Genomic DNA, 26,216 nt, shown 5'->3' on the forward strand with positions numbered 1-26,216 from the left:
CTTCTGAGTCATTCACAACTCGGTTGTCCCTTTGAACCTAGATCTTGGGATCTCCAGTCAACTAGGTTGGGTTGCTGTTGTGGTAACTCTTATTTAATAGGCTTAAGTCCCATTCCCCGCGATGAATTCTCAACTAACTCTCTTGCTAACCCTTTGGTTAGTGGATTCGCTATGTTGTCTTTAGACTTAACATATTCAATGGAAATAATTCCATTAGAGGGTAGTTGTCTCACGGTGTTATGTCGACGACGAATGTGTCGTGACTTACCGTTATACATATGACGCTGTGCTCTACCTATAGCTGATTGACTATCACAATGTATGCATATAGCAGGCACCGGTTTTGGCCATATTGGAATATCTTTAAGGAAGTGGCGAAGCCATTCTGCTTCTTCCCCAGCTTTGTCTAATGCTACGAATTCTGATTCCAGAGTAGATCTAGCAATGCAAGTTTGTTTGGAAGATTTCCAAGATACAGCCGCCCCACCAAGAGTAAAGACATACCCACTGGTGGACTTCGAGTCTCTAGTATCCGATATCCAATTTGCATCACAGTATCCTTCAAGTACTGCTGGATATCTAGTATAATTAAGCCCAATGTTACGAGTAAATCGGAGATACCTTAGAACCCTTATAATTGCTTTCCAGTGCTCTACTCCCAGATTACTCGTATATCTACTTAATTTACTTACTGCATAAGCTATATTTGGGCGAGTGCAGTTCATCAAGTACATTAAGCTTCTAATAATTTGGACATACTCTAATTGAGAAATACTTTCCTGTACATTCTTAAAAAGATACAAATTAACATCTACAGGTGTTCTAGCAAGATGATCATCATCTTTATTGAATTTGTCAAGTATTTTCTCAATGTAATGAGATTGTGACAAAGCATAACCTTCTGATATTTTGGTAATTTTCGTACCAAGAATTACATCAGCAATGCCCATGTCCTTCATGTCAAAATGTTTATTCAACATTTTCTTAGTAGTTTTAACCATATCATTATTATTACCTATGATGAGCATATCATCTACATAAAGACATACAATGACATAACCTTTGTCTGTGTTTTTAATATAAACACATTTGTCACACTCATTAATTTTAAATCCATTTGACATCATTGCCTTGTCAAATTTCGCATGCCATTGCTTTGGCGCTTGTTTTAAACCATATAATGATTTAACCAATTTACACACTTTCTTTTCTTTTCCTGGAACAGAAAACCCTTCTGGTTGTTCCATGTAAATTTCTTCCTCTAACTCACCATTTAAGAAAGCGGTTTTCATATCCATTTGATGAATTTCTAGATTGTATAGAGATGCAATGGCAATTAGCATTCTAATGGATGTTATTCTAGTAACCGGTGAGTATGTGTTAAAGTAATCAAGACCTTCTTTTTATCTAAAACTTTTCACCACAAGTCTTGCCTTGTATTTGTCAATTGATCCATCCACTTTCAATTTCCTTTTGAAAATCCACTTGTACCCAAGAGGTTTACAACCTGGTGGCAAGTCCACTAATTCCCAAGTGTGATTTTGCAAGATGGATTCAACTTCACTGTTGACAGCTTCTTTCCATAAAGGAGCTTCAGGACTGGACATAGCCTCTTTAAAAGTTAAAGGCTCATTTTCTAATAAATATGTTAGAAAATCTGGACAAAAAGATTTTGAGGTTCTAGCACGTTTACTACGCCTAAGTTCCTCTTCCTCATTTTGATCTAACTCTTGTTCTTGATCATGTTCTTGATTCTGACTAGTAATAGCATTATGAGATCTTTTATTGTTACTAGTCTCTTGTCCAGTCTTATTTGGAAATACATGTTTTAAGAAAGATGCATTTCGAGATTCAATAATAGTATTTACATGCATTTCGGAATGTTCTGATTTATGAATCAAAAACCGATATGCACTACTATTCTTGGCATAACCAATGAAAATGCAATCAATGGTCTTAGGACCCATCTTAATCTTTTTAGGACTAGGAATAGTCATTTTAGCCAAACACCCCACACTTTTAAGTATTTGTAGGATGGTACTCTTCCATGCCACAATTCATAAGGTGTTTGATTCACTTTCTTTCGAGGTACTTTATTAAGTATATATTTTGCAGAAAGTATTGCTTCCCCCCACAAGTTCTGAGGTAATCTAGAACTTATTAACATGACATTCATCATTTCTTTTAAAGTCATATTTTTCCTTTCAGCAATTCCATTTTGCTGAGGTGAGTAAGGAGCAGTAGTTTGATGAATTATTCCATGTTCTTTACAAAACTCACCAAAAGGTGATTTATATTCACCACCTCTATCACTTCTAATTTTCTTGATTTTCTTACTAAGTTTATTTTCAACTTCATTCTTATATTGAATGAAAGTTTCCAAAACTTCATCCTTGGTTCGAATTAAATAAACATAACTATATCTAGTATAGTCATCTATAAAAGTGATAAAATATTTTTTCCCACCTCTGGTTTGAATTGATTTAAAATCACAAATGTCACTATGAATTAATTCTAGTGGTTTCGTACTTCTTTCAATTGAATGAAAAGGAGTTTTAGATAATTTTGCCTCAACACAAATTTCACATTTATGATTTGAATCAATGTCAAATTTAGGTAAACATTCCATATTATTTAATCTACGCAAATATCCATAATTAACATGTCCTAGTCTACCATGCCATAAATTTGAAGACTCAAGCAAGTAAGAAGAAGATGTATTATTATTAATAACTAAGGACACAACGGTCATTACTTGTAACTTGAAAAGGCCATCAGACATGTAACCTTTTCCTACATACATCCCATTCTTAGTAAGTACAAATTTATCACTCTCAAATACTAGCCTAAACCCATTCTTACTCAACAAAGATCCGAAAACAAGATTCTTGCGAATGTCCGGTACATGCAGCACATTGTTGAGAGTGAGTTCCTTTCCTGATGTCATCTTGAGAACAATCTTTCCTTGTCCTTCAACTTTGGAAGTTAAGGAGTTGCCCATAAAAAGTTGTTCACCATTGTCCACTGTAGAATAAGATGTGAACATTTTTTTGTCGTCACAAATATGATGAGTAGCACCAGGGTCCACCCACTATTCTTTAGGATTTCCGACAAGATTTGCCTTGGAAACAACTACAGAAAGATTGATGTCATCGACACCATTGGAAATATTGTCCACTTCGGTCATATGGGCTTGAGCAGGCTTCTTGCTTGTTCTCTTTTTGCTATTGCCTTTGCCACGGCAATCTTTGGCCCGATGTCCCTCTTTGTCACAAATGTAACATTTGCCATTAAACTTGTACTTTTTATTTTCCTCCCCTTTAGAGCCTTGTGATGAACTTTCTCCAGAAGACTTTCGTTTCTTGGTTTTGAAGCATGTTCCACCACATTTGCCTTAGACTCCATAGGATGCTTACCAACCCGCTTTTCAGAATTGTGGTTGTCCTCCTCAATCCTTAAACACACAATTAACTCGTCCATAGAAATTTCTTTGCGCTTGTGTTTGAGGTAGTTCTTGAATTCCTTCCAACCTTTTGGTAATTTTTCAATTAAGGCTGTAACTTGGAAGGATTCATTGAGAGACATGCCTTCTGCGTGAATGTCATGCAGAATGAGTTGGAAATCTTGAGCTTGGCTGATCACAGTTTTCGAATCAACCATTACAAAATCCAGGAATCTGCCAACCACAAATTTCTTTGAGCCGGCATCTTCCGTTTTGTACTTTTTCTCCAACGATTCCCAAAGTTCCTTTGCTGTCTTGATTTGACTGTAGACGTTGTATAATGTGTTGTCAAGTCCGTTCAAGATGTAATTCCGGCAAAGGAAATCGGCATGTTTCCAAGCATCAACCGCAGCAACCGCTTGCCGGTCGGTTTCATCCTCTTTCAGGATAGGAGCATCTTCACGGAGGAAACGAGCCAGGTTCAGAGTTGTAAGATAGAACAACATTTTCTGTTGCCGTCTTTTAAAGTCAGTTCTTGAGAATTTCTCTGGCTTCTCTCCATGATTTATTGGTACTGTCACCACGGGAGAGGGGGTTGGTGCAATTGCAGCCACCACAGTAGTACTTGTTTGGGCATTTGTTTCAGTAGCCATCAATTCTAATTTATAAAACAAAATTATAATTAGAATTTACACTACATAGAAAATTAAACCAAATTCACAGAATTAAATTCTGTAAAAAATAAAAGAAACAAGAATGTAACTTTTATTTTTCAATTAATTTGGAAATAAAATAAAATTTGATTCAACCAAATTAATTCCACACAGGAAATTAAATTCTGTAAAATAAAAGAAATAAGAATATAACTTTTATTTTTCAATTAATTTGGAAATAAAATAAAATTTTATTCAACCAAATTAATTCCACACATAAAATTAATTTCTGTAACACTTCAATAATTAAAAAACTAAAAACAGAATTTTAAGTAATGAATACTCAGAAAATAATTTCTAAAACCCAAAATTAATTTCTGAAAAAATTTCACAAAAATATATTCTGAATTGTTAATGACACCAGTATCGTACTACTAGTTGTCAAAGAAAATAGACAGTATATTACTACTATCTGTCAAATAGTATATAATCACTATTTGTTTTTCCAACCAGAATATTATTTTGTAAATTTACAGAAAATAATTTTCTTAAAAGAAGAAAGAGAAAAGGAAACAAATGAAAAAATTCTGTAAACAGAATAGATTCGAATCTGTCTTAAGATTGTTGAAACAATCTTCTGTGTAAATAAAATAAATTGAAACTAAATCAAACAAAATAAATAAATAACATACCGAATTTATTTATCGAACCGAATTTGAAAATTCAAAGACCAAGTCGAGTGTGTGACACTCTGTCCTTAAGACAGATTCGCCCCGCTACGGTGCTTACGGTTGAGTGGCGTCTATCTCCCAAGATACAATTATCTTCACAAATTTGTAGAAGCACTTCAAACAAATTTGTTCGGCGAATTAGAACCTGTGTTCTATACTCTCTTTATTATTTTCCTAAAACTAGAATGTAGGAAAATGCACTAAATAAAAGAATTGGACAGCAACAAGGTATTTTGTAGACTTATTTTGCTGAATGTAAACACTGCTGGAATAGCAGGTATATATAGGCAAGAAAACCTGACCCGAACAGGTGTATTTCCGAAGTGAACAGGTACAAAACATGGACAGATTCAGAATTTGAATTCAAATTGTTTTACTGACCGTTACACATGGAACAAAATTCCTTCCAAACAATTTTGAAAAGTAGACGTTGGTTTGTGGAACACAAATAAACCTGTTGAACTTTATTATATAAACTATTTTGAATATTATATATATATATTAAACAAATTGAATAGTTTAATAAATAAAGAAAGAGGTACAAATTTTAGGAAACTACTTAGGAATCCAAAATTTGAATTTAGAATTAAATTAAATTCCCACAATTACAAACTTTAGGAAACCACTTAAGAACTCAAAATTTGAATTTAGAATTAAATTAAATTCCCACAATAATTTTTATTGAAAAAATTCAAATGAATTTTATCTAAAAAGTTAATGTTAGACCCAAAAACGACGTCAACTTTCCATTCACTCATAAATGGTTTTGACGTTCCGTCTTCCCTGTGTGACTTGCCACGCGGCAAGAAACACTTCACCTCTTCGGACCCACCCCAAAAGACGTTTGGGGTCCACTCAATTTTAGGCTCAAAGTTAGCTCAAAATATGCCTTATATAAACCAATTTTCCAACTGATGAAAAATCATGTGTCACGTGTAACGCACGCGACCAATTACTAATACATTAGAAAATTTCAAAACAATTGAAAATAATTTCATTTTTATAAAAGTGCAAGTTCTTTTTTATTAGGTGCAAGTCCTAGTGCATTCAAAAGATTCTTATATATATTTTAATTATTTTTTAAAAATATTTCACTCAAATGCTATTTTTTTCATATGTATATAAATGGGGTTTTGATAAAGTGGCATTAGTGTTCCAGCTGGGAAGCACATACAGACATACTCTGGATGTTGGAGCTAGAGGACCCCTCCATAATATTTGCACAACGAACAAGTAGCTAGCTATTTGGTGAACCCATCACATTTTGACTTTGTCTGAATAGTCCAAGGCATCACATAATAAACAAATGTATTTATACAATCATCTATGTTGTTCATTGTTAGCTCACTCAAAATCAATTGGTATTAAGGTTGTAAAGGGTGGTACCTTCTGCAATTGTTTAATAAAAGCTTTTAAACCTGTCAACCACTTCAATAGATTTATTGGAGGTATTTAATTTAAAATCAATTGGTATTAAGTAGAGAGGCCTTTAGACTATATCACTATATTAAATGAGCTTATGTGACTTAAGAAAACATGTAATTATTCAGTAATTTGGGAGTACGGTCACGTGGTATTTTATGGTAATATGATTGGTAAAAAATGTAGAGTATTGATTATTTGTATTGAGTGATTGAGGAACATGAGAGGGTATAATGAATAGTGATTGGTGAATGAGTATGACCACGTAGTACTCTGGGATTATGACCACGTAGTACTCTGGGACTATTGTATAATTTTCCTAAACAACAATGTTGGACAAGTTTGTAATACTCCCTTACACCTACGATAAGGTCACATGTGGAGGTGATAGAAAGATAAGAGATAAAAGAAATAGATCAGGGATAAATTTATGAGGTCGTCTAAGATTAACTCTGATGTCATGTTAGATTTATTAGAAACATCTAACGCAAAATCAATTGACACTAAGTGAGGAGACCCTTAAACTATATTAACTAAATTTGGTGGACTTAGAGAGACGAAGTACAGCAAGATTCTAAAATGGACCTCGTACTATTATATGCTAATAATTTCTAGTTAGATGCATAATTAAAAATTAAAAAAATATTAAGTAGTCATAGAATATTACATGACATTGGGGTTGTTTGGTAGCACTTAAACGCAACTTAAAGCTGCTTTTAGCTTAAATTAAGTTATTTTGGTGTGTTTGGTAAAACTTAAAGGGATAGATTATAGCTTTTATTAAACTATTTTCAGCTTAAATTTCTAAGCACCTCAGGGGGTGCTTCTTGGTTCAGCTTATACGGGAAGTTGAAATGGGAGGTGTAAAATGACTTAAATGCCCTTCCTAATTGATGCTAATTACAAGTGTGCCATGTATATAAACCATTTCTTACTCTCTTACACAAACGAGAGAGACGATTTCCGGCAAGCTAGGGTGATTTCCGGCGAGCATGTCAATTTCCGACGACCGAACTCTGTCTCTGTCTTTGTCTCTCTCTCTTTCCAGTGTCCATCGCGATCGACAGCGTCAACCCTAGCTCTCTCTTCTTATTCACGATCGATGCCGGCGGCGCGATTTGAACCATCGCGATCGACAGCGTGAACTCTAGCTCTCTCTCCTTCTTCGCGATCGACGCCGACAGCGCAATTTGAATCATCGCGATCAACAGCGTAACCCTAGCTCTCTCTCCTTCTTTGCGATCGACATCGGCGGTCTATCTGGCTTTGGCTCTCCCTACGGCTTTGGCTCTCTCTCTCGGTCAATCTGAAACCCTAGCGCCGGTTTGTCCCGTCGGAGCTAGGGTTTTCAGTTTTTTTTTTTTTTTTTTTTTTTTTGTCGTTGGAAGTTTTCAGTGTTCTTTTTAATAAAAAAATAATAATAATTAATGAATAAAAAATAATAATTGATGCTATTTAATAATTTTAATTGACACTAATTAATTTATAATGAAAAAATGAAAAACAAATTATATACCATTAATAATTTTACTATTAATTGATGCTTATTAAACCATTAATTGCCACTAATTAATTTATAATGAAAAAATGAAAAAAATTTATAGTAATTGATCCTATTAATAATTTTACTATTAATTGATGCTTATTAAACCATTAATTGCCACTAATTAATTTATAATGAAAAACAAATTATACTAATTAATCCTATTAATAATTTTACTATTAATTGATGCTTATTAAACCATTAATTGCCACCAATTAATTTATAATGAAAAAATGAAAAAAAAAATTATACTAATTGATCCTATTAATAATTTTACTATTAATTGATGCTTATTAAACCATTGATTGTCACTAATTAATTTATAATGAAAAAAATTATACTTTTCATAATTAAAAAAATTATTTTTTAGAATTAATATTTACTAAAAATGAAATATTACTAAAAATAATTAAAATGAATAATAATAAAGAATAAAAATAATATGAAAAATAATAATAATTGATAGACAAATTGATACTAATTTTAATAATCGATTAATAAATTAATAATAATAATAATAATAATAATAATAATAATAATAATAATAATAATAATAATAATAATAATAATTGATGCTAATTTTAATAATTGATGAGCAATTGATAATTTTTATACTAAAATCACAATTAATAATAATAATAAAGAAAAGAAATACAGAGAAAGAAGAGAAGAAAAAAATTAATAATTTTGATAATGAATATATGAAAGATAATATGTAATGAAATCATAACATTAATATAAATTAGAATATGAATGTTAATTTTAATGAATTAATAAATTAAAAAAGAAAATAAGGTGAAAAAGAAAAGAAAATAAAATAAAATGAAAAAGAAAAAGAAAAAAATGTATTATAAATGAAATCACAAATTTTATATCTTATAAGGGAAAAAACGACAATTATACAAAAAAATCTTTTTACAGCTTATTTACCAAACACTACTCTGCTGCTTAAATCCATAATCCCACAGCTGAACCAAACAGGTTACTAGCTTATGTTCACAGCTGTTAGTTATAATCTGTTAAAGTTATAATCTATAATCACTTTCCCACAGCTCTACCAAACGGGGCCTCTTGATAAGTGAAAAGCAAAAGACATTATTAACCATCCTTATCTCTCAATTACCTAACAAAAGTAAGTGACAGTAATATATGTAAGTCTGAATCTACTGAATAATTAACTATGAAAATCTTTTGCTTTAAAACTTGACTTGGATGGTTGATTACTGCTATGAATTTACAATTACCAAAGTATATATTGTGCACACTTGGGGAGTTGGAATTTCTCAAGTTTTTGGTAGGTAGGTAGGCCATATTGCCAGCCTATATGCATAACCTCTGGTTTGCTTTCTGCCTGGCATTGCCAATAGTATGCCCATGCATGCAATGCCACCTTTCTTCAGTTTTGCTATCTTTTCTCCTCCCTCAAATAAGCCTGCCCACCTTTCTCTCTCTCTCTCTCTGAGACTATAAATACAGTTAATATCTTCATTCTATGTACCAAGCCAAAAACCAGAGAGACTCATAGGTTCCTGCATATTACACCAAGCTCTCTTGATCACCACCACTCTTTTCACAACAAATTTATCATCAATGGCAATCTCTAAAGCTCTTATTGCTTCACTACTCCTTTCTCTTCTCCTTCTTGACCTTGCCCAAGCAGCGACCAATCAAGCAGTGGTAAACCTCTCTCAATCCCTCCAAAACAAAGCACATTGCATTAATCTTTTTAGATCTATTGTAATCATATTTTTACTAACCATATGCTACATGCACTATGCAGACTAGCAATGGTCTAACAGATATCAGCAAGCCCATGGGTAATTGTGCTTGTTATATATATTAATTGTGATATCCATTGCAGCTTCTGGTTTCAACTATTTTTTGATTGAATTTGAAAGTGAATTGTATGTTTTTTTATGTGTATAGATTGCGGGGCAGCTTGTGCAGGAAGGTGTAGATTGTCAAAAAGGCCAAGACTCTGCAAGAGGGCATGTGGGAGTTGCTGTGGGAAGTGCCAATGTGTTCCTCCTGGCACCTCTGGCAACCTCAACGCCTGCCCTTGCTATGCCACCCTCACCACTCACTACAATCAACGCAAATGCCCTTGAAAACTACCTAGTTCTGTTTTTGTTGCGAGCAATGCTAAAAAAGCCGTTTAAATTTACAAAGCAATGCCAATAAAAAAAACATGAAAGTACGAGTAATTCATGTATTAGAGTTGTGTAGGCGAGTCTTGTACTTCCATGAATTTGAAATTTTTTTTTTAATTTTAAATTTCTCACTTTTTTGATATTCTCCCTAAAGTCATTATGGTTTTTGGATATGTAATTTTGTTGTCGTTGTTGTTGTTGTTTTTTTTTTTTCTTTTCTTCTTCTTGTGTGGGTTGTGATTTGATGATATAAATGGTGCTCAATAAAAACTTGTAAGAACATTTTAGAGATGTCAAATTTTTTGTGACAGTTTGACATCTTATAATTTTTTGTCTCTAAAAATAAAGAACTCTACACAATATGCCGAATTTATTATTTTATTTATATCTTACTTTTTCATTTCGTTTTTTCTATGAAATCTGAAATTTATTTTTATTGGGGAACCCCCTATTAAGTTAATTAAAAAAAAATCTAAATATGTTGTCACATGCTAGAAAAACCATTGTGTAACCTAAATTCATTATGAAAATATATGCATATATTTCACACACATGCTTCCAAGATAATCCCGAATCTTTTGACAAACCAAAAATGGGACATTGAATCTATGCCCCACCCTTATGGAAAAATTATTGAGGGTACCATGTGACATTGTTGGATGGTATCTTCCATCAATCACAGATGCACACTTAATATAGATGTAATGAACCACATTGTTGAGTCAATCACGGTAGATGAAGGTACCGCATGACATCTACACTCTGCACACAAAAATTTCATGGTCCTATGATCATGTCCAACATCACCTTCTAAGACCAAGCTCACACCTTTCAACTGATCATGGCGACCAAATGCACAACTAGTTTGCCAATAAATTACATCTACTGATTTATTTGTATACCCAAAATCACTACACAAATTGAAAGTAGAAATTTGATCATTACAATTGAAATTCGCCTTTATACACGATTGCATGCAAGCATGTTCAACCGATCTTAGAGAAGACAGGAATTTCAAAATACAAAAATTCAAGCCAATACAATTATAAGTAAAAAAATATTGGAGGGCAGCATTGTAAAGAGCAAATCAAAATTAAAATCAAACCAGTAATGTTTTGAGAGTCAAAATGATCAGAAAAAGAAGTATGAAGTGGTGGTGAGTAGGTTTTTGGCTCAAGCTTCCATTTGGTAACATAGGGAATGTGTCTGGAAGAGGCATTTCACAGTTGTCACCATTGAAATAAATTCTTTTTGGAAAGGCCCATCCATTTCTCAAGGTGAATGACTTCGAGTCCTTTTCCAGGAGTACCTCTGTTGTCACTGAGCCCAGTTGCTTTTCATCCGCAGTCAACAGCTGACTGTTGTAGTGTTCTAGTCCCCAGAAGAGTGCAACTTCATCTGCAAAATTCCCATGAATGAGAATTTCAAAAACATCTAGTACGAGAAAGGAAAACGGGTTGAAGCAATAGTTTTAGTAAAATGGAAGGATTCGGACAAGAAAACGTTTTCTACAATCATGAAAACAGGCTTTCTAGATTTCGCATCTAATTGAATAGTGGGAATATGAAAACCAACTGTAGCAGTCAAGTAATGCCCTTTGATTTCACTTCTTTCAGCATGTGCTTTATACATTACTTTTGCACGAAATAAGAAAGTCTCTCCAATGCATAAATGGTTGGAAGTTCACGTTTCTCATCATATTTGGTAAAATCAAGCCTACTATGGAGACTTTCATAAATTGCTCTGCCATAACATTTAGCATATAACCCCAATCTAAGTTTAGTGGTACATCCCAACAAGGAATGGCCGTGCTTGTTCAATTTATTTCTCATCTTTTGTGAATTATTAAAACCCAACTCATCAGACTGACAGATTTTTAGTTTCTAATCTGAAGCTAGTAATGAAAAGAAAGTCTACATTTTTTTTAATCTTTTGGTCTATTGGGATTTGGGAAATAATCCTGATTGCATAATCTTTTCCTAGAAATACAACAAACAGCGAGGATAGAGAATTCAATTATTAGGCAGTTTGATTAATATGCTGCCGTCATTGTCAACAAGTTAGCATATCACAAAATAGTACAAATGAAAATACGGACTAATGTCACAACTTTGTTGAGTTATATATCAGGTTTCTGACAGCAACTCCAACACTAATCGGCAATTTGCCCAACAAAAGTACATAAAAAAGTATACTTCGTATTTTGTCTAACCACTTTGCCTACTGTATACTCCAACAACACTTTCTATTCTTGAAATTGGTTTAACTAGGTTCCAAAACTCTTCAAATGTAGCTAGCCAAGAGAGGATGACGTAAAATGCGTACTGTGTTGTCTATGATGTTGGAGCTCCATTCTGTGATAAGGCTATGCAAAATGCCTAAAATTCTCTAAATGCTTCGCCCATTGAAGATCCTCTAGGCTCTGCCCATACAGTCTCAAATTTGCAAGGTTTGGGACCATAGGTGCCACAACTTGGCATAATCGTGCAAAAATGCTCTAATGATCTCTCAGAAAAACACACTGTTAACTGCAAACTTTCCCCACAAAACATTGGGATATTTCATGGCTCTAAACTAAATTAGTGGCCATTTCAAAAAAGGGCGACCCAATGCATAAGGTTCTCAATAAAGCGGGGACTGAGAGAACAAAAACTTGTCTCATGTGATACTGTTTTGACACCGGTAGCACAGTGATTCATAAATGTATTGCTAGGCTGTGCCCCAAAAAAAGGCTCATAGGAGAGGATCCAATTGCTTGATCAAAATACATACAGGCACAATGATATATGTATTTATCTCTATATATCTGTCGTTCTCTGCTTATGGAATTTCTGGTAATTTGAGTTGAATTTGAATACTGCTTTACTTCACAAACTCTAATCAAAATTCAATTAGTAAAAATCTGTTTTTGAAAGTGAAGTGAAGAAGTAGTATGAAGTACCTGTGATGCCAAATACTTGATCAACATACATACATGCACAATAATATATAGGAATCCTATTTTCCTTAATCCCTTTCCTAAAAGAAATCCTTAAACTTTTTTTTTTTATAATTATAGTTATTTATTATTGGATTTGATCCACTCCTTTTATTGATTGTATAGTATCTCAAAACACACAATACCTTCTCCGCTCCTACTGCTGTCCGGTTCTTTTGTCATTTTGAATCTAAATAGGCACAATTCAGTTCAGTTGAAGTACAAAACTCCTCCCCTTTTTGAATCTAAATAGGCACAACCCAGTTCAGTTGACGTACAAAACTCCTCCCCCTTTATCTTCTTCCTACCATCTGGGGGGAGAGGATGAGATGGAATAGCATGTCATTTTGGAACCATTCATGAGTGCGGCCCGTTAGAATGTGTTAGGATATGTACCATTTTTATTCGTTCAGTCTCTATATTTGCTGTAATGGGCCTTTATTTACGCCTTAACTTATGTTTATGATTTAATATAAAAGGGTATGATTAACCACTCACACCCTAATCTTTTCTCTTCTAAAATTAACATAGTATTAGAGCTGAACTAGAAGAAGAAAAAAAAAAAAAAAAAACTGTAGCCGTAGCCGTACCACCACCAAGCCACAGCACCACCACCACAAGCCCCCGGCGAAGCCACCTAGGGTTCCGACAGCCCAAGTCGGAGTCACGACTCCAGTCGCAGGCCTAACCTAGGGCTCCGACAGTCCCAGTCGAAGGCCCCTAGGGTTCCGACAGCCCCAGTCGGAGTCGCGACTCCCGTCGAAGGCACCCTATGGTCTGTCCTCGTGGACATCTCTCTCGGTCTCTACATGTCACTCCGTCTTCATCTTTCTCTGTATCTTCGTCATACGTAAGCCTCTCTGAGTCTGTAATCTCTCTCTGTCTTCTATAAAAAAAAACAAACAAAAAAAAAAAAAACCAAAAAAAAAAAAAAAAAAAAAAAAAACCCAAAAAAAACAAAACGTTCTATTAAATTTATTTTAAATTCATTATTATTTTTTTCCTATCTTTCGGGTTTGTGATTCACTCTGGATGTGTTTGTGAGGGTTCCGTCGCGACGTCATTATGGCCGAATTGACTAGTGAGTCTACTACCTCGTAGCCTGCTACACAGGGCGCGAGTCCTCTTTTGACTACTTCGATGACCGATTCTCTCCACCCTGGCCAGAAAATCACCACCTCTCTTTAATGGTCAGAATTATCTAGCGTGGTCACAGAGTTTGACTATAGTTTTGAAGAGTAAAGGGAAGATGGGATATGTTGACGGGAGTGTTCAAGCTCCCAATATCACCGATACAGGTTATGATCAGTGGGAGATTACCAATTCTCGTATCATGGGTTAGTTGATACACTCTATAGCTCTGAAGATCGGTGAGGGATACTTGTCTATGGACACAGCACAGGATATTTGAGAGGCTGTGGCCACTACGTATTCCCGCAAAGGTAATTTCTTACAGACTTTTGAGTTACGACGCTCTATTGACCGGTCTGTTCAAGGTGAGATGACTATTCTCCAGTATTTTACTTTCCTTAACAATGGGTGGAAGCGACTTGATCATCTTCAGGACTACAAGCCTGTCTGTCCCACAGATTCTACTGGTTACCGAAAATTTGTTGAACAAGTGCGGGTCTTCAAGTTTTTGGAAGGTTTGAATGTGGAGTTTGATCCTATTCGGAGTCGTGTGCTTGGTATGGATGCTCTTCCTTCTCTCCAAGAAGCGTTTGCTTATGTGCAGAATGAGGAGAGTCGTCGTTCTGCTATGCTTCCGGCTATCTCGTCTAATCGATCTGCCCTAGTTTCTGCCCCCTCTCGAGATGGGGATCGTGGTTCTCGCCCTCCTTCTGAGAAGGATACTCTCTTTTGTGATTTTTGTCGTCGCCCTCACCACACCCGTGAGACTTGTTGGAAGTTGCATGGGCAACCATCTGGAGGTCGTGGAGACCGTTCTAGTTCTCGAGGGGGTCGCTCCGGACAGGCTCGAGGCCGTGGGCCCAATGCCCGAGCCCATCATTCTGATACAGTTGAGCCACAGTCCATAGCTCCGGTTGATTCATCTGCTGATATCTCGGGGTTTGCTACTTCTGAGTTGGAGGTTGCTCTTCACCACTTGCTAGACCGCCGGGCCTCTAGTTCATCTTCAGGTAATATTGCCCAGTCAGGTAACTTAGCTTCTTCTACAAATGCTTTCCTCTCTCATCAAACGTTACCTTGGATTATCGATTCTGGTGCTTCCGACCACATGTCTGGTTCTTCTGATTTGTTTTCCGCGTATACCCCTTCTTCAGGGCAGGATAAAGTTCGAATTGCTGGTGGTACCATTTCTTCTGTGTCTGGAAAAGGTTTAATTCATGCCACTGCTTCTCTCCCTTTATCTTCTGTCCTACATGTTCCCAATTTTAGTGTTAATCTTTTGTCTTTGAGTTGTATTACTCGGGACTTAAATTGTAGTGTGACCTTTTTCCCTGACCATTGTCTATTTCAGGACCTTATCACGAGGAAGATGATTGGCAGTGGTAGACGCGAGAATGGTCTCTATATCTTGGATCAAGCAGACAAGCTGGCTCACTCATCCATTCAGTTTCCATCTACCAAGGAAGACATCTGGCTGTGGCACCGCTGTCTTGGGCATCCATCTTTTTTGTTACTTAAGCATCTTTTTCCCTCTGTTTTTTTGAAAAATAATGTTTTTGAGTTTCATTGCGAGTCGTGTCAACTTGGCAAACAACACAGAGCTTCTTTTGCTCCTTCTATTAATAAAAGTTTAGTTCTTTTTTCTTTGATTCATTCTGATGTATGGGGTCCCTCTCGTTTTGTGTCTTTAAAGGGTCAACGATGGTTTGTCACCTTTATTGATGATTGTTCTAGGACCACCTGGGTGTATTTTATGAAGGACAAATGTGAGGTGTTTTCTGTGTTTCAAAATTTTCATAAAATGCTTTGCACTCAATTTGGGGCAGTTGTCAAAATCCTGCGTTCTGATAATGGGAGGGGGGGGGAATACATTGATTCTGGACTTGCCAGCTATTTTGCCACTCATGGTATTATTCATCAAACTTCTTGTACTAATACCCCTCAACAGAATGGTGTTGCCGAGCGTAAAAACTGGCATCTTTTTGATATTGCACGTTGTTTATCCTTTGAAATGTGCATTCCTCGATCCTTTTGGGTGGAAGCGGTTCTCACTGCTGCGTTCCTCATCAATCGGCTTCCTACCCAGGTTCTTCATAAACAAACTCCTCTTCAGGTTTTGTTCGGCTTCCAAGCTTCTACTGCCTTCTCCATTCCTCCCAAAACCTTTGGATGTGTGTGCTTTGTTCATAATCATTCTCCTACCCGTAGTAAGTTGGATCCTCGGTCTCTTCGGTGTGTCTTCTTGGGTTACTCCGCCACTCAAAAGGCCTACAAGTGTTATCATCCCCCTTCTCGCAAATGGTTTGTCTCTATGGATGTGTCTTTCTTTGAATCTCAGTCTTATTTTCTCTCCTCCCCGGTGTCCCCGTCATCTTTTCAGGGGGAGCCTTGGTGTGAAGAGACTCCTGTATCACTACCATCACCATCAGTTATTGCGACTCCTGAGACTATTATTACTGATGATCCAACTATTGAGAATGCTGACTTTTCATCTGCAGTGAAAGACGGCAAAGTGTATGTCAGGGACAAGAGTAGATAGAAAGTTACTTGGGTACAAGAGACCAATTCAGATTCTCCGCTGCTATCTTCTTCTTCTGATGAGTGTCCAGAATCCTCTCCTTCTGGTGAACCTCCAAGTAACTCAATTCTTTCTGATCTAGATGTTCCCATTGCTAAAAGAAATGGGGTTAGGTCGTGTACTCAACATCCTATTTCTCATTTTGCCTCCTACACTAATCTGTCTTCTTCCTATAAAGTTTTTTTGTCTAAAGTTTCTTCTATGAGTCTTTTTTCCAATTTTCAGGATGCTCTTTCTACTTCTGGGTGGAAGCATGCCATAATGGAGGAAATGAGAGCGCTTGCTAAAAATGGCACTTGGGAATTGGCTGCGTTACCTAAGGGCAAACGACCTGTTGGATGTAAGTGGTGTACACTGTAAAGCACAAAGCCGATGGTTCAATTGAACGTTACAAGGCTAGATTGGTGGCCAAGGGTTTTAATCAGACTTATGGAGTAGACTACCAGGAGACATTTGCACCGGTTGCTAAGATGAATTCTGTCAGAGTCCTTCTCTCCCTTGCCTCTAATCTTGACTGGCCTCTCCATCAATTTGATGTAAAAAATGTTTTCCTCCATGGAGATCTGGCAGAAGAAGTGTACATGGACATTCCTTCTGGTTTTGAGGATGTTAAAACCACAGGAAAGGTGTGTCGGTTATGCAAGTCACTTTATGGCCTTAAGCAGTCTCCTAGGGTTTGGTTTGAGAGGTTTACTTAGGCCATGCTGAGATATGGTTTCAAACAAAGTCAAGCTGATCATACTTTGTTTGTGAAACACTCCTCAGATGGTAAAACGACAGCCCTCATCGTCTATGTGGATGATATTGTACTCACAGGGGATAATATTGAGGAGGTTTCTCGGTTAAAGGAGTATTTGGCTAATGAGTTTGAAATCAAAGACTTAGGCAAACTGAAGTACTTTCTAGGCATTGAGGTTGCTCGGTCCAAAGATGGTATCTTCATATGTCAACGAAAGTATGTGCTTGATTTGCTAAAAGAAACTGGAATGCTTGGAAGTAAAGCATGTGATACACCATTAGAACCCGGACTAAAGCTTAGTGAGGATGAAGGAGGCGAGCCAGTAGACAGGGGGAGATACCAGAGACTAGTGGGTAAGCTTATTTACTTATCCCATTCGCGGCCTGATATTGCTATTGCAGTGAGTATGGTTAGCCAGTTTATGCACGCTCCACGTGCAACTCACTTAGAGGCGGTTATGCGGATTCTGAGATCCTTGAAATCTTCTCCGGATAAGGGTCTTTATTTCTTAAAGCATAATCATCTCAGTGTGGAGGCATATACAGATGCTGATTGGGCTGGCTCAGTAACTAATAGAAGATCCACCTTTGGCTATTGTACCTTCGTTGGCGGAAATATAGTCACTTGGAGAAATAAGAAACAAAATGTTATTGCGCGGTCTAGTGTAGAGGCCGAATTCAGAGCTATGGCTCATGGTGTGTGTGAGCTTTTATGGATTCGATTATTATTGCGGGATTTGGGGATTCATCAGACAGATTCTATAAGGCTATACTGTGACAATAAGGCCGCCATTAATATAGCTCACAATCCGGTTCAGCATGATCGAACCAAGCATGTGGAGATTGATCGGCATTTTATCAAGGAAAAGCTTACTAGTGGCGCTATATGTATGCCTTTCGTACGGTCTAGGGATCAATTGGCTGATGTTCTTACCAAAGGATTAGGGATTAAACCCACTACAACAAAAAACACTATTGGCGACTAAAATGGGAATTTTCGTCGCTGAAAGTCGTAGAATTGGCGACTAAAATGGAATTAGTCGCCAAAATTGGTCACTTTTGCCGACTAAAAGAGTTTAGTCGCCGAATGCAATGGTTTTAGCGACTAAAAGGCAGTTTAGTCGCCAAAGGGGGGGGTTTTAGCGACTAAAACATTTTTAGTAGCCAAAGGTTAGGGTTTTTGGCGACTAAAACCATTTGGTAGCCAAAAATTAAGGTTTTGGCGACTAAAAACCACTTTGGTCGCTAATTGTACCTGTTTTGGCGACTAAAAACATTTTGGTCGCTGAAGGTCAAGCTTTTTAGCTACTAAAAAAAAATTAGTAGCTAAAAACAGGTTTATGGCGACTAAAATTCACTTTAGTAGCCAAAGGGGGAGGTTTTTGGCGACTAAAAACAGGTTTAGTCGCCAAAAGGGTAGGTTTTTAGGCGGAATAGCTTTCTTTAGCGACGGAAAATTAATTAGTAGCCCAAAAATAATAGAATTGGCGACTAAATAATTTTTTTAGTCGCCAAAAGTGATCTAAATTTTTTTTAATAAATAATTTATTTTTTACATAAATTATATTAAATATATATAAATACATTTATATATATAGTTTTGTATTAATACTAGTGAAAGTAATATATAAATAATATAAGTTGCAACTATAATTATGAGATGGTTCAGTGGCATAGTGGGTTGGAGTGTGTGGTTAAGGTTTGGAAACCTGGAGGTCTCAGGTTCGAGGCGTGTCTGAGGCACAAAGGGAAATTTTTTTTTTTTTCAAAAATGCTTTTGGCGACTAAACACTGTGGTCGCCAAAAGATTGAGCATTGCCGACGGAAAAAATAGTCGCCAAATGTATAAATAATAAAAAAATTAATTAACTATTGGCGACTAAAACCTTTGTCGCTGAAGACCTGTGTATTGCCGACTAAATGTTTTTTAGTCGCCAAAGGTATTGCCGACTGTCTGTTCGCGACAAACCCGGCGACTAAAAGATTTTGTCGGGAAAAGTGGAAATTTGACATTTGGCGACTAAAAAAGGACTTTTGGCGACTAAAAATTTAGTCGCCAAAGGTGTATTTTCTTGTAGTGACCGTTCCGTGACATTCTCGACAAGCTGGGCATGAGAGATATTTTCGCACCAGCTTGAGAAAGAGTGTTAGAATGTATTAGGATATGTCCCATTTTTATTCATTCAGTCTCTTTATTTGCTGTAATGGGCCTTTATTTAGGCCTTAACTTATGTTTATGATTTAATATAAAAGTGTTGGGATCTGGGATCCCGCCCAAGACCTTATAGAAATCATTGCAAGCAGAAAAACACACCCACACACAAGGAGACACAATATTTTACGTGGTTCGGCCCAATGCCTACGTCCACGGGAGAGTAACCGGTTATCACTATACCAATGAGGAGATTACAGAAAGATTACAATAGAGGAGGAGCTCACACTCTCCTCACTCAGCCACTCTCCCGTCTCCCTCGCTCACACCGAGGGAGACGGTCTCTCCGCCTCACATCTCTCGCACTCTTTGGTTCACGGTTTTCTTCCTCACTCTCTTACTCACACTTTGGCCTCTCCTCTCACCCTCCATTTATACACATTGGAGTAGGTGGGAGTGCCTTTGGGTAGCCTCCATGCTTGACTTCGGCAGCCTCCTTCTTTGACATGGTTGGTAGCCTCCTTCCTTGACCTTTGTGTGTGTTCCCATGGAAGAGAGTCACCTCCTTTACATGGGGTGAATTCAACAAATCACCCCCTCAACCCATGTGAGGTGATCCACTGCACACACTGCTGCTAATCTTGTCACGCCCAAATTCAACATAGTTTGCATCTCCTCACTGAGACGCTGCATCCCCTGAAGCTAGAGATAAAACACCAGAGATACAAGAGGAGGAGGGAATCCGACATCCTCAACTCAACTCACACCACTCTCTGATTTGGAGAGAGCCACTGCTCCTATCTCCCACAGATCTCTTCCATGCTTCCTGTCTCGGATGTCTATACCTGCTATGCTTGAACTTGCGCAACCAAGATATCCGACACCCCCTGATTGGATGTCCTGCACCCCCTGCTGGAATGCCCTTGACTGTCATGCATTACCTCGCAGGACTAGTCATTGGAGCAATAGAAAACTCGTTGTTTATCTCATCAACGTCCTCTGTCTTCTTTGCTCGGAGCTTTTCCTCTGAACTTTCAGCCTTTGCCCTCTGCACTTCTGAACAACCTCCTGGCGTTTCCACATACGCTTGTTGTCTGTGCCTTTGCAATCCCTGATTTGCTGTCCAGTAGATTGATGGTTGACAGTAGCTCCATCTGTCAAAGCATCGTCAGCTATGCAATTCCTTGCATAGTGCCCGTACCCATGGCTTCTGGTCTCCTTGCGTCGAGCTCGCCTGAGAGATCCGCATCAACTCTATCCTCCGCTGCCATGGAACTAAAGAAACCACCATAGAGAAATAAGACTTGCCACTCCTTGGCACGCACTCTTGCGTTTTACCTGTCTCAATTTCTCTGTCTGGAAGTTCCTGTGAACTGTCAACAACCCGCTGCTGCACACTCTTCTCGCGCCTCTGTACGACACTCTAGCGTACCCTTGCACTGTTGCACGTCTGCAATTGTACTTCTGCGCTTAGTATGCTCCTCTGCAACTATTGTTCTACATGTCCACATACCATTAGTACCTTCTCGTATACAGTAGCTCCAACAGCCACAATATTTCCCTGAGCCTGTACTGGTTGCCAAATCATCTATCCGTCGATGAATGGTCTTCTCTTTTGATTGAACCAGATCCTCCGATCACCTCAACAACCAGGAAAGTTCCCAGGAAAGACTGGTGGGGTCACAACCGGTCCCACTTAAGAACCAGTCTCCTTAGACAGTGTCTTTTTGACAGAACTTTCCTAGACCTTTGATCTTGAGATAATCATGTCTGCAATCCTCTGATCGCCCCTGACCAATCCTGATCTCCCTCGATCTGCCATTTGATCAAGCCTGATCTCCTCTGGTCTTCAATGATCTATCTCAATCTGTATCTGGTTGTCCAATCTGGTCAGAATCTGCCCATTCTAACCTCGTCAGTGAATCCGCAGCGTTCCACAATATCCGGCAACCTTCCTTCGAGTATTGAAGATGACAAACACCCATGTTTTGACAATCTTTCCAAACCGTTCAGAATTTCACTATTCTGTCCTCGCGGTTGCGTCCGGAGCGGTCCGTTTAGCTAGAACCAACCTTCGCTGCATTTCCAGGGACCTCACTGAAAACTATCCCCGAAAGCTGGGCCACACCACAATTTTCTGAAAATTCTGGGCCAAATTACAATTTTCAGAAGTTCAGGGAATATTCCGTGTACCAACAGAATATTCCGTCCACTGCCCCTGACGCCGTCTGCCACTTTAATCTGCCTTCTTTTTACAGAAACTCCATCTCCAAAATCTGACCGTACGGATGTGTCCGGAATACTCCAAATAGTCGGAAACCACTATTGGATCACCAAAAACGGACTCCAAATGGCTTATATCTAGCCAAAACATTTTGTACGCCTCAGATCTGCGGCTGTACCTTCGCCGCGAAACACAGGATTCTGCCTCCTGCGGATGACGTGGCTGCTGACGTGGCTGATGACGTGGCACGCGCGTGCCACACACGCGCCTCCCCCACTCGTCTTCTTCCTTCTTCCGCGCGTGGGGCGCGTGCCTGCGACTGGGCCGACGCGCCGGCTGCCTTCACGGCGCGTGGCGGCGCGTGGAGAGACTGGGCCTCACGCGCCTTCTTCAGGCGGCGCGTGAGAGCGCGTGATAGCTCCTCTGGGTGTCTGCTTTATATGGTTGGACTCCTCTTCTCGAGCCCTTGCTCCTGGTATGCTCAAAACCTGATTTCGAGCAACTTGATTTCTGGGCAGTTTCGGACAACACGCTGTTTTTGTTCCGAAACGCCACCGACGAGGCTCTGATACCACTTGTTGGGATCTGGGATCCCGCCCAAGACCTTATAGAAATCATTGCAAGCAGAAAAACACACCCACACACAAGGAGACACAATATTTTACGTGGTTCGGCCCAATGCCTACGTCCACGGGAGAGTAACCGGTTATCACTATACCAATGTGGAGATTACAGAAAGATTACAATAGAGGAGGAGCTCACACTCTCCTCACTCAGCCACTCTCCCGTCTCCCTCGCTCACACCGAGGGAGACGGTCTCTCTGCCTCACATCTCTCGCACTCTTTGGTTCACGGTTTTCTTCCTCACTCTCTTACTCACACTTTGGCCTCTCCTCTCACCCTCCATTTATACACATTGGAGTAGGTGGGAGTGCCTTTGGGTAGCCTCCATGCTTGACTTCGGCAGCCTCCTTCTTTGACATGGTTGGTAGCCTCCTTCCTTGACCTTTGTGTGTGTTCCCATGGAAGAGAGTCACCTCCTTTACATGGGGTGAATTCAACAAAAAGGGTATGATTAACCACTCATACCCTAATCTTTTCTCTTCTAAAATTAACACGGCCTTCACTTAAAAAAAAGAAGTAAAGGAGCAAAAACTCTTGAGAATTGGACCGAAGGCATCACAAGATTGAGAGGCGGTTGAGTCACCACTAGCTTGGGGAAAACTAAGGTAGGAGCTCCCTTTCTCTCATCCCTCTCTCTCTCTCTATATATATATATATATATATCTGTTTCTCTCTTCTTATGGATATTCGGGTAATTTTAGTTGAATTTGAATACTCTGCTTTAATTCAGTGGCTCTTATCAAAATTCAAATAGTGAAACTCTGTTTTTGAAAGTGAAGCGAAGCAGTAGTATGAAGTACCTGTGATCCCAACAGTGGGAAGCACTGTACTGTTGAAACTATAAGTTATTGGGGACTGGCTAAAACCAGGATGCTGAACTACCACATTCCAGTCTGAGTAGCTCTTCCCATAGTTGTAATTCGATATTGTCAACTTCACTCTCCATTGATCCTTGTAATTGTTCTTCAAGTGCCAGTGGACACGAAGTGGGCACATATGATCAGTGCATTGCACTATATCAGGTTTACTCGCAAGATCTGACTGCGTTACCGGATTACCTTTACTGTTAAAATACACATAAACATGCAAAAAGTGTCGATTAAATCTATAAAAAACTAGCATTGTTGATAAACATAGATATTCACAAAGAAAAACATGTTTTCACCCAATGCATGACATTGGATTCGGATTTGATGATCTGCAACAGATGCACTGAGGGCATGATGTGATGATAGGATTGTAGAATGTTGAGTAGGAAACACAACAAACTGGTGCTTTGTTAGCCAAGTAACTAGAGTATGTGCATGATGATTTCCATGTCCCTGTAAACCACAACATCATCATCAGATTCTTGAAAAAAAATAAAAATAAATAAATAACTGATTTTTGAGAGAATTATAATCCTAAAACAGTAACAGGGCAAAAAAAAGCCTTTCTAGTCAGTCAATTTCATTGCACAAAATATTCAATTTTTGTGCTTCTAAACACACTAGGCCGCCTTGCTTTTTCGTAATCAATTGTTCATCCCCAGTGCTCTCTTTTTGTTTAAAGAGTGGAAAGAAAGTATATTCATTTTTGTTTTTCATGTTTTTGGAAACAAAAATAATGACAAATTTAAAAAGACCCATTGTTTTCCTACAACTTTCATTTTTTGTGAAAGCAGTTTTCAAAAATTCGGAAGCATCTTTTTTTTTTTTTCTTTCTAAAAAGTGGTTTTTTAAAAAAAAAAAAAAATTAATTTCCGAAAACACCAAACCAGTTTAATATTGTGTGGTGAGTTTCAGGTGTGATTATGCAACTTCAATGATTGGTAACATGTTTTGACTGACTTCAATTTCTTTGGAATAACTTAATATTTGCTTCATTTCATCTATAACTGAAAGCCTCGAGAAAAAATCGAAGCATCATAATTCGAGAAAAAAGGGGGATTACAATCTCAAGGAGGAGATCGGATTTCACATTGTGGGGGTCAACTATTTTATCCCCAAAAAATATTTTTCAAGACCTACATTGTGATAGACAATAGCAATATCAACCTGATTGAGGAAGAACATTGCACCTTCTGAAGATCAAATGTGATGTAATACAGCAGTATATGTACCTGATTGTATGCAAAAATTCCTTAATGCCAAAACTAAACCTCATTTAATAATTGTATCTATCAAATTTATCAAATGCTTCACAATCATGAGAATCTTATATGCCATAGTATTGGATCACCAAACCAGGTTTACTTTTCATGTATTAAATGATTGTCATTAATATTAGTATCTAATTTCTAAGCATTACACTTTTGAAAATGTGAAGTTTCACAGTTTCAAAAACTGTAATGTGAGAATTCTCAGTTTTGACTTTGAATATAGTTTTGAAATTTTACACTTTTTTTTTTTTTTTTAATTATTTAGAAATTGAACTTGTGCAATTTTTCAGTGACAGTGAAGTACTTACTGAACACCTGTTCTTGTCTTCTACCCCCAATAACCGAAGAAACTGTGGGATCAGTGTCTTCCAGTTGGCCACAAGTGTAACCGGGTCCTGGTGCCATTAAAGTAAGATTTAAAGGTATGTACCGGTAGTATTCCCTTCTAAGTGGCCAACCGTGATTTCAAATGATGAGAATGATTGTAAAGGATTGATAGCCCAAGCAGAAAGAAGCCCACCGCGGCAACAGTCACTCGATTTGTTTTCGTTTGCAGCATCTGGCAAGAGATCAACTATAACGGGGTCTATCTTGCAGGAGTGTGGTATTTGGGACGTGAAGGTTGAGCAATCCCCTTGTTGGGTGGCAAAAGCACCGTTCATTGACCAGATGACCTCATTTTTGGTCCATGTCCATCCTAGTTGCCAACCAGGTTTATCAACGTGACGGTATTGATAATAGTTTTGGATAGTTACCCGTGCCTAAAAACAATGCCTGCGTTAGAGACGAGTAATTTAAATAATAATAGATGCAAAAAATTTGGTGACGATCCCATGAAAAATTAAATATCCACCCTGTATTACTGGCAATGGTACAGACAAGTTGAACGTGTGGAAAGGATTGGCCATTTCAATCACCTTATCAAAGTAGATCATTGTAGGAGAGGGTTCAAGAAAGGAGTTGGAAAATTCGAAGATCTTCAAAGATCCTTGAAGAACAACTTCGAATTCTCTAGAATATGATGAGAGGCTTAGATTCTTCAATAATCTCAACTTAGGAACACAACAACAAAGGAGATGATGGAGATAAGAGATTGGGTGAAGAAGAAGGCAAAATGGCTAGAGAATAGAATAATGGCAAGGCTCTCCCATTGATCTCCCACTTTCACTCTCAAGGTTGATAATGGAGAAGGGAAATTAGTTCTTTCCCAAGAGTTGAAAAAAAATCTCCAAAATTCATCCCTTGTAAAGCTATGGGTGGGTGCTATTTATAGGCACCTCATGATGTAGGATGGAGCCCATGTGCAAGGCACATGGGGGATATTTTCTCTAACCACCTTGTCCGAGGAGGTGACCTCTCCGAGGAGGTGACTTCTCCGAGGATGAGAAAACCCCGAAGAGGAGATCACTCCCTCGGCGAACCCTTCTTCTTAGCCACACCTAACCAATGATCCCCAATCATCCCAAAGGGTCAGGGGTAGTCCCAGAGGACGTCCTGCCGCAAAATATTGCCGAGTCTCATGGACCCCCCGGGGTCGTGCCACCTCGACCCGGGTATAGGCTAGTTTAACCGAAGAGTGAATTTGTCTCCACTCACCGTCCTCGGGATCGGGTCCTTTGTTCGAACTCCATTACGCCCATGGTTCTGGTGCGTAGATCCCGGAAAGCTCCGAGCCCGCAAGTGTTCTGGGACTCATTAACGGAGCGACTTC

The 26,216-nt window shown here is 38.1% G+C and overlaps 2 protein-coding genes across 2 annotated transcripts; one reads left to right on the top strand and one right to left on the bottom strand.

Annotated features, from left to right (window-relative positions):
• Window positions 1-9,268: 9,268 nt before the first annotated feature.
• On the top strand, window positions 9,269-10,267 carry LOC114294716 (snakin-2). Its single transcript, XM_082867916.1, has 3 exons — window positions 9,269-9,468; window positions 9,572-9,608; window positions 9,718-10,267. The coding sequence occupies exons 1-3, from the start codon at window positions 9,382-9,384 to the stop codon at window positions 9,897-9,899; spliced, it is 306 nt and encodes a 101-aa protein (XP_082724042.1). The 5' UTR covers window positions 9,269-9,381; the 3' UTR covers window positions 9,900-10,267.
• Window positions 10,268-10,805: 538 nt separating this feature from the next.
• LOC114294717 (COBRA-like protein 3) lies at window positions 10,806-25,062 on the bottom strand. Its single transcript, XM_028238871.2, has 4 exons — window positions 24,814-25,062; window positions 23,531-23,687; window positions 23,166-23,428; window positions 10,806-11,339 (listed from the first exon to the last, which is right to left on the bottom strand). Exons 1-4 carry the CDS (start codon window positions 24,908-24,910, stop codon window positions 11,041-11,043), a joined length of 816 nt encoding a protein of 271 aa, XP_028094672.2. The 5' UTR covers window positions 24,911-25,062; the 3' UTR covers window positions 10,806-11,040.
• Window positions 25,063-26,216: the final 1,154 nt, after the last annotated feature.

This window comes from Camellia sinensis, chromosome 5, assembly GCF_055761805.1.
Source record: "Camellia sinensis isolate YWXY chromosome 5, ASM5576180v1, whole genome shotgun sequence".
Classification (NCBI taxonomy): domain Eukaryota; kingdom Viridiplantae; phylum Streptophyta; class Magnoliopsida; order Ericales; family Theaceae; genus Camellia; species Camellia sinensis.

Excerpts from the sequence above, each read along its gene's own strand:
- LOC114294716 (XM_082867916.1), top strand. The coding sequence starts at position 9,382 with ATGGCAATCTCTAAAGCTCTTATTGCTTCACTACTCCTTTCTCTTCTC. Across the intron at positions 9,469-9,571 it reads CAGCGACCAATCAAGCAGTG|ACTAGCAATGGTCTAACAGA; the intron begins GTAAACCTCTCT and ends TGCACTATGCAG. Across the intron at positions 9,609-9,717 it reads AGATATCAGCAAGCCCATGG|ATTGCGGGGCAGCTTGTGCA; the intron begins GTAATTGTGCTT and ends TTATGTGTATAG.
- LOC114294717 (XM_028238871.2), bottom strand. The coding sequence starts at position 24,910 with ATGGCACCAGGACCCGGTTACACTTGTGGCCAACTGGAAGACACTGAT. Across the intron at positions 23,688-24,813 it reads AAGACAAGAACAGGTGTTCA|GGACATGGAAATCATCATGC; the intron begins GTAAGTACTTCA and ends TGTGGTTTACAG. Across the intron at positions 11,340-23,165 it reads TCCCACTGTTGGGATCACAG|ATGAAGTTGCACTCTTCTGG; the intron begins GTACTTCATACT and ends GGAATTTTGCAG.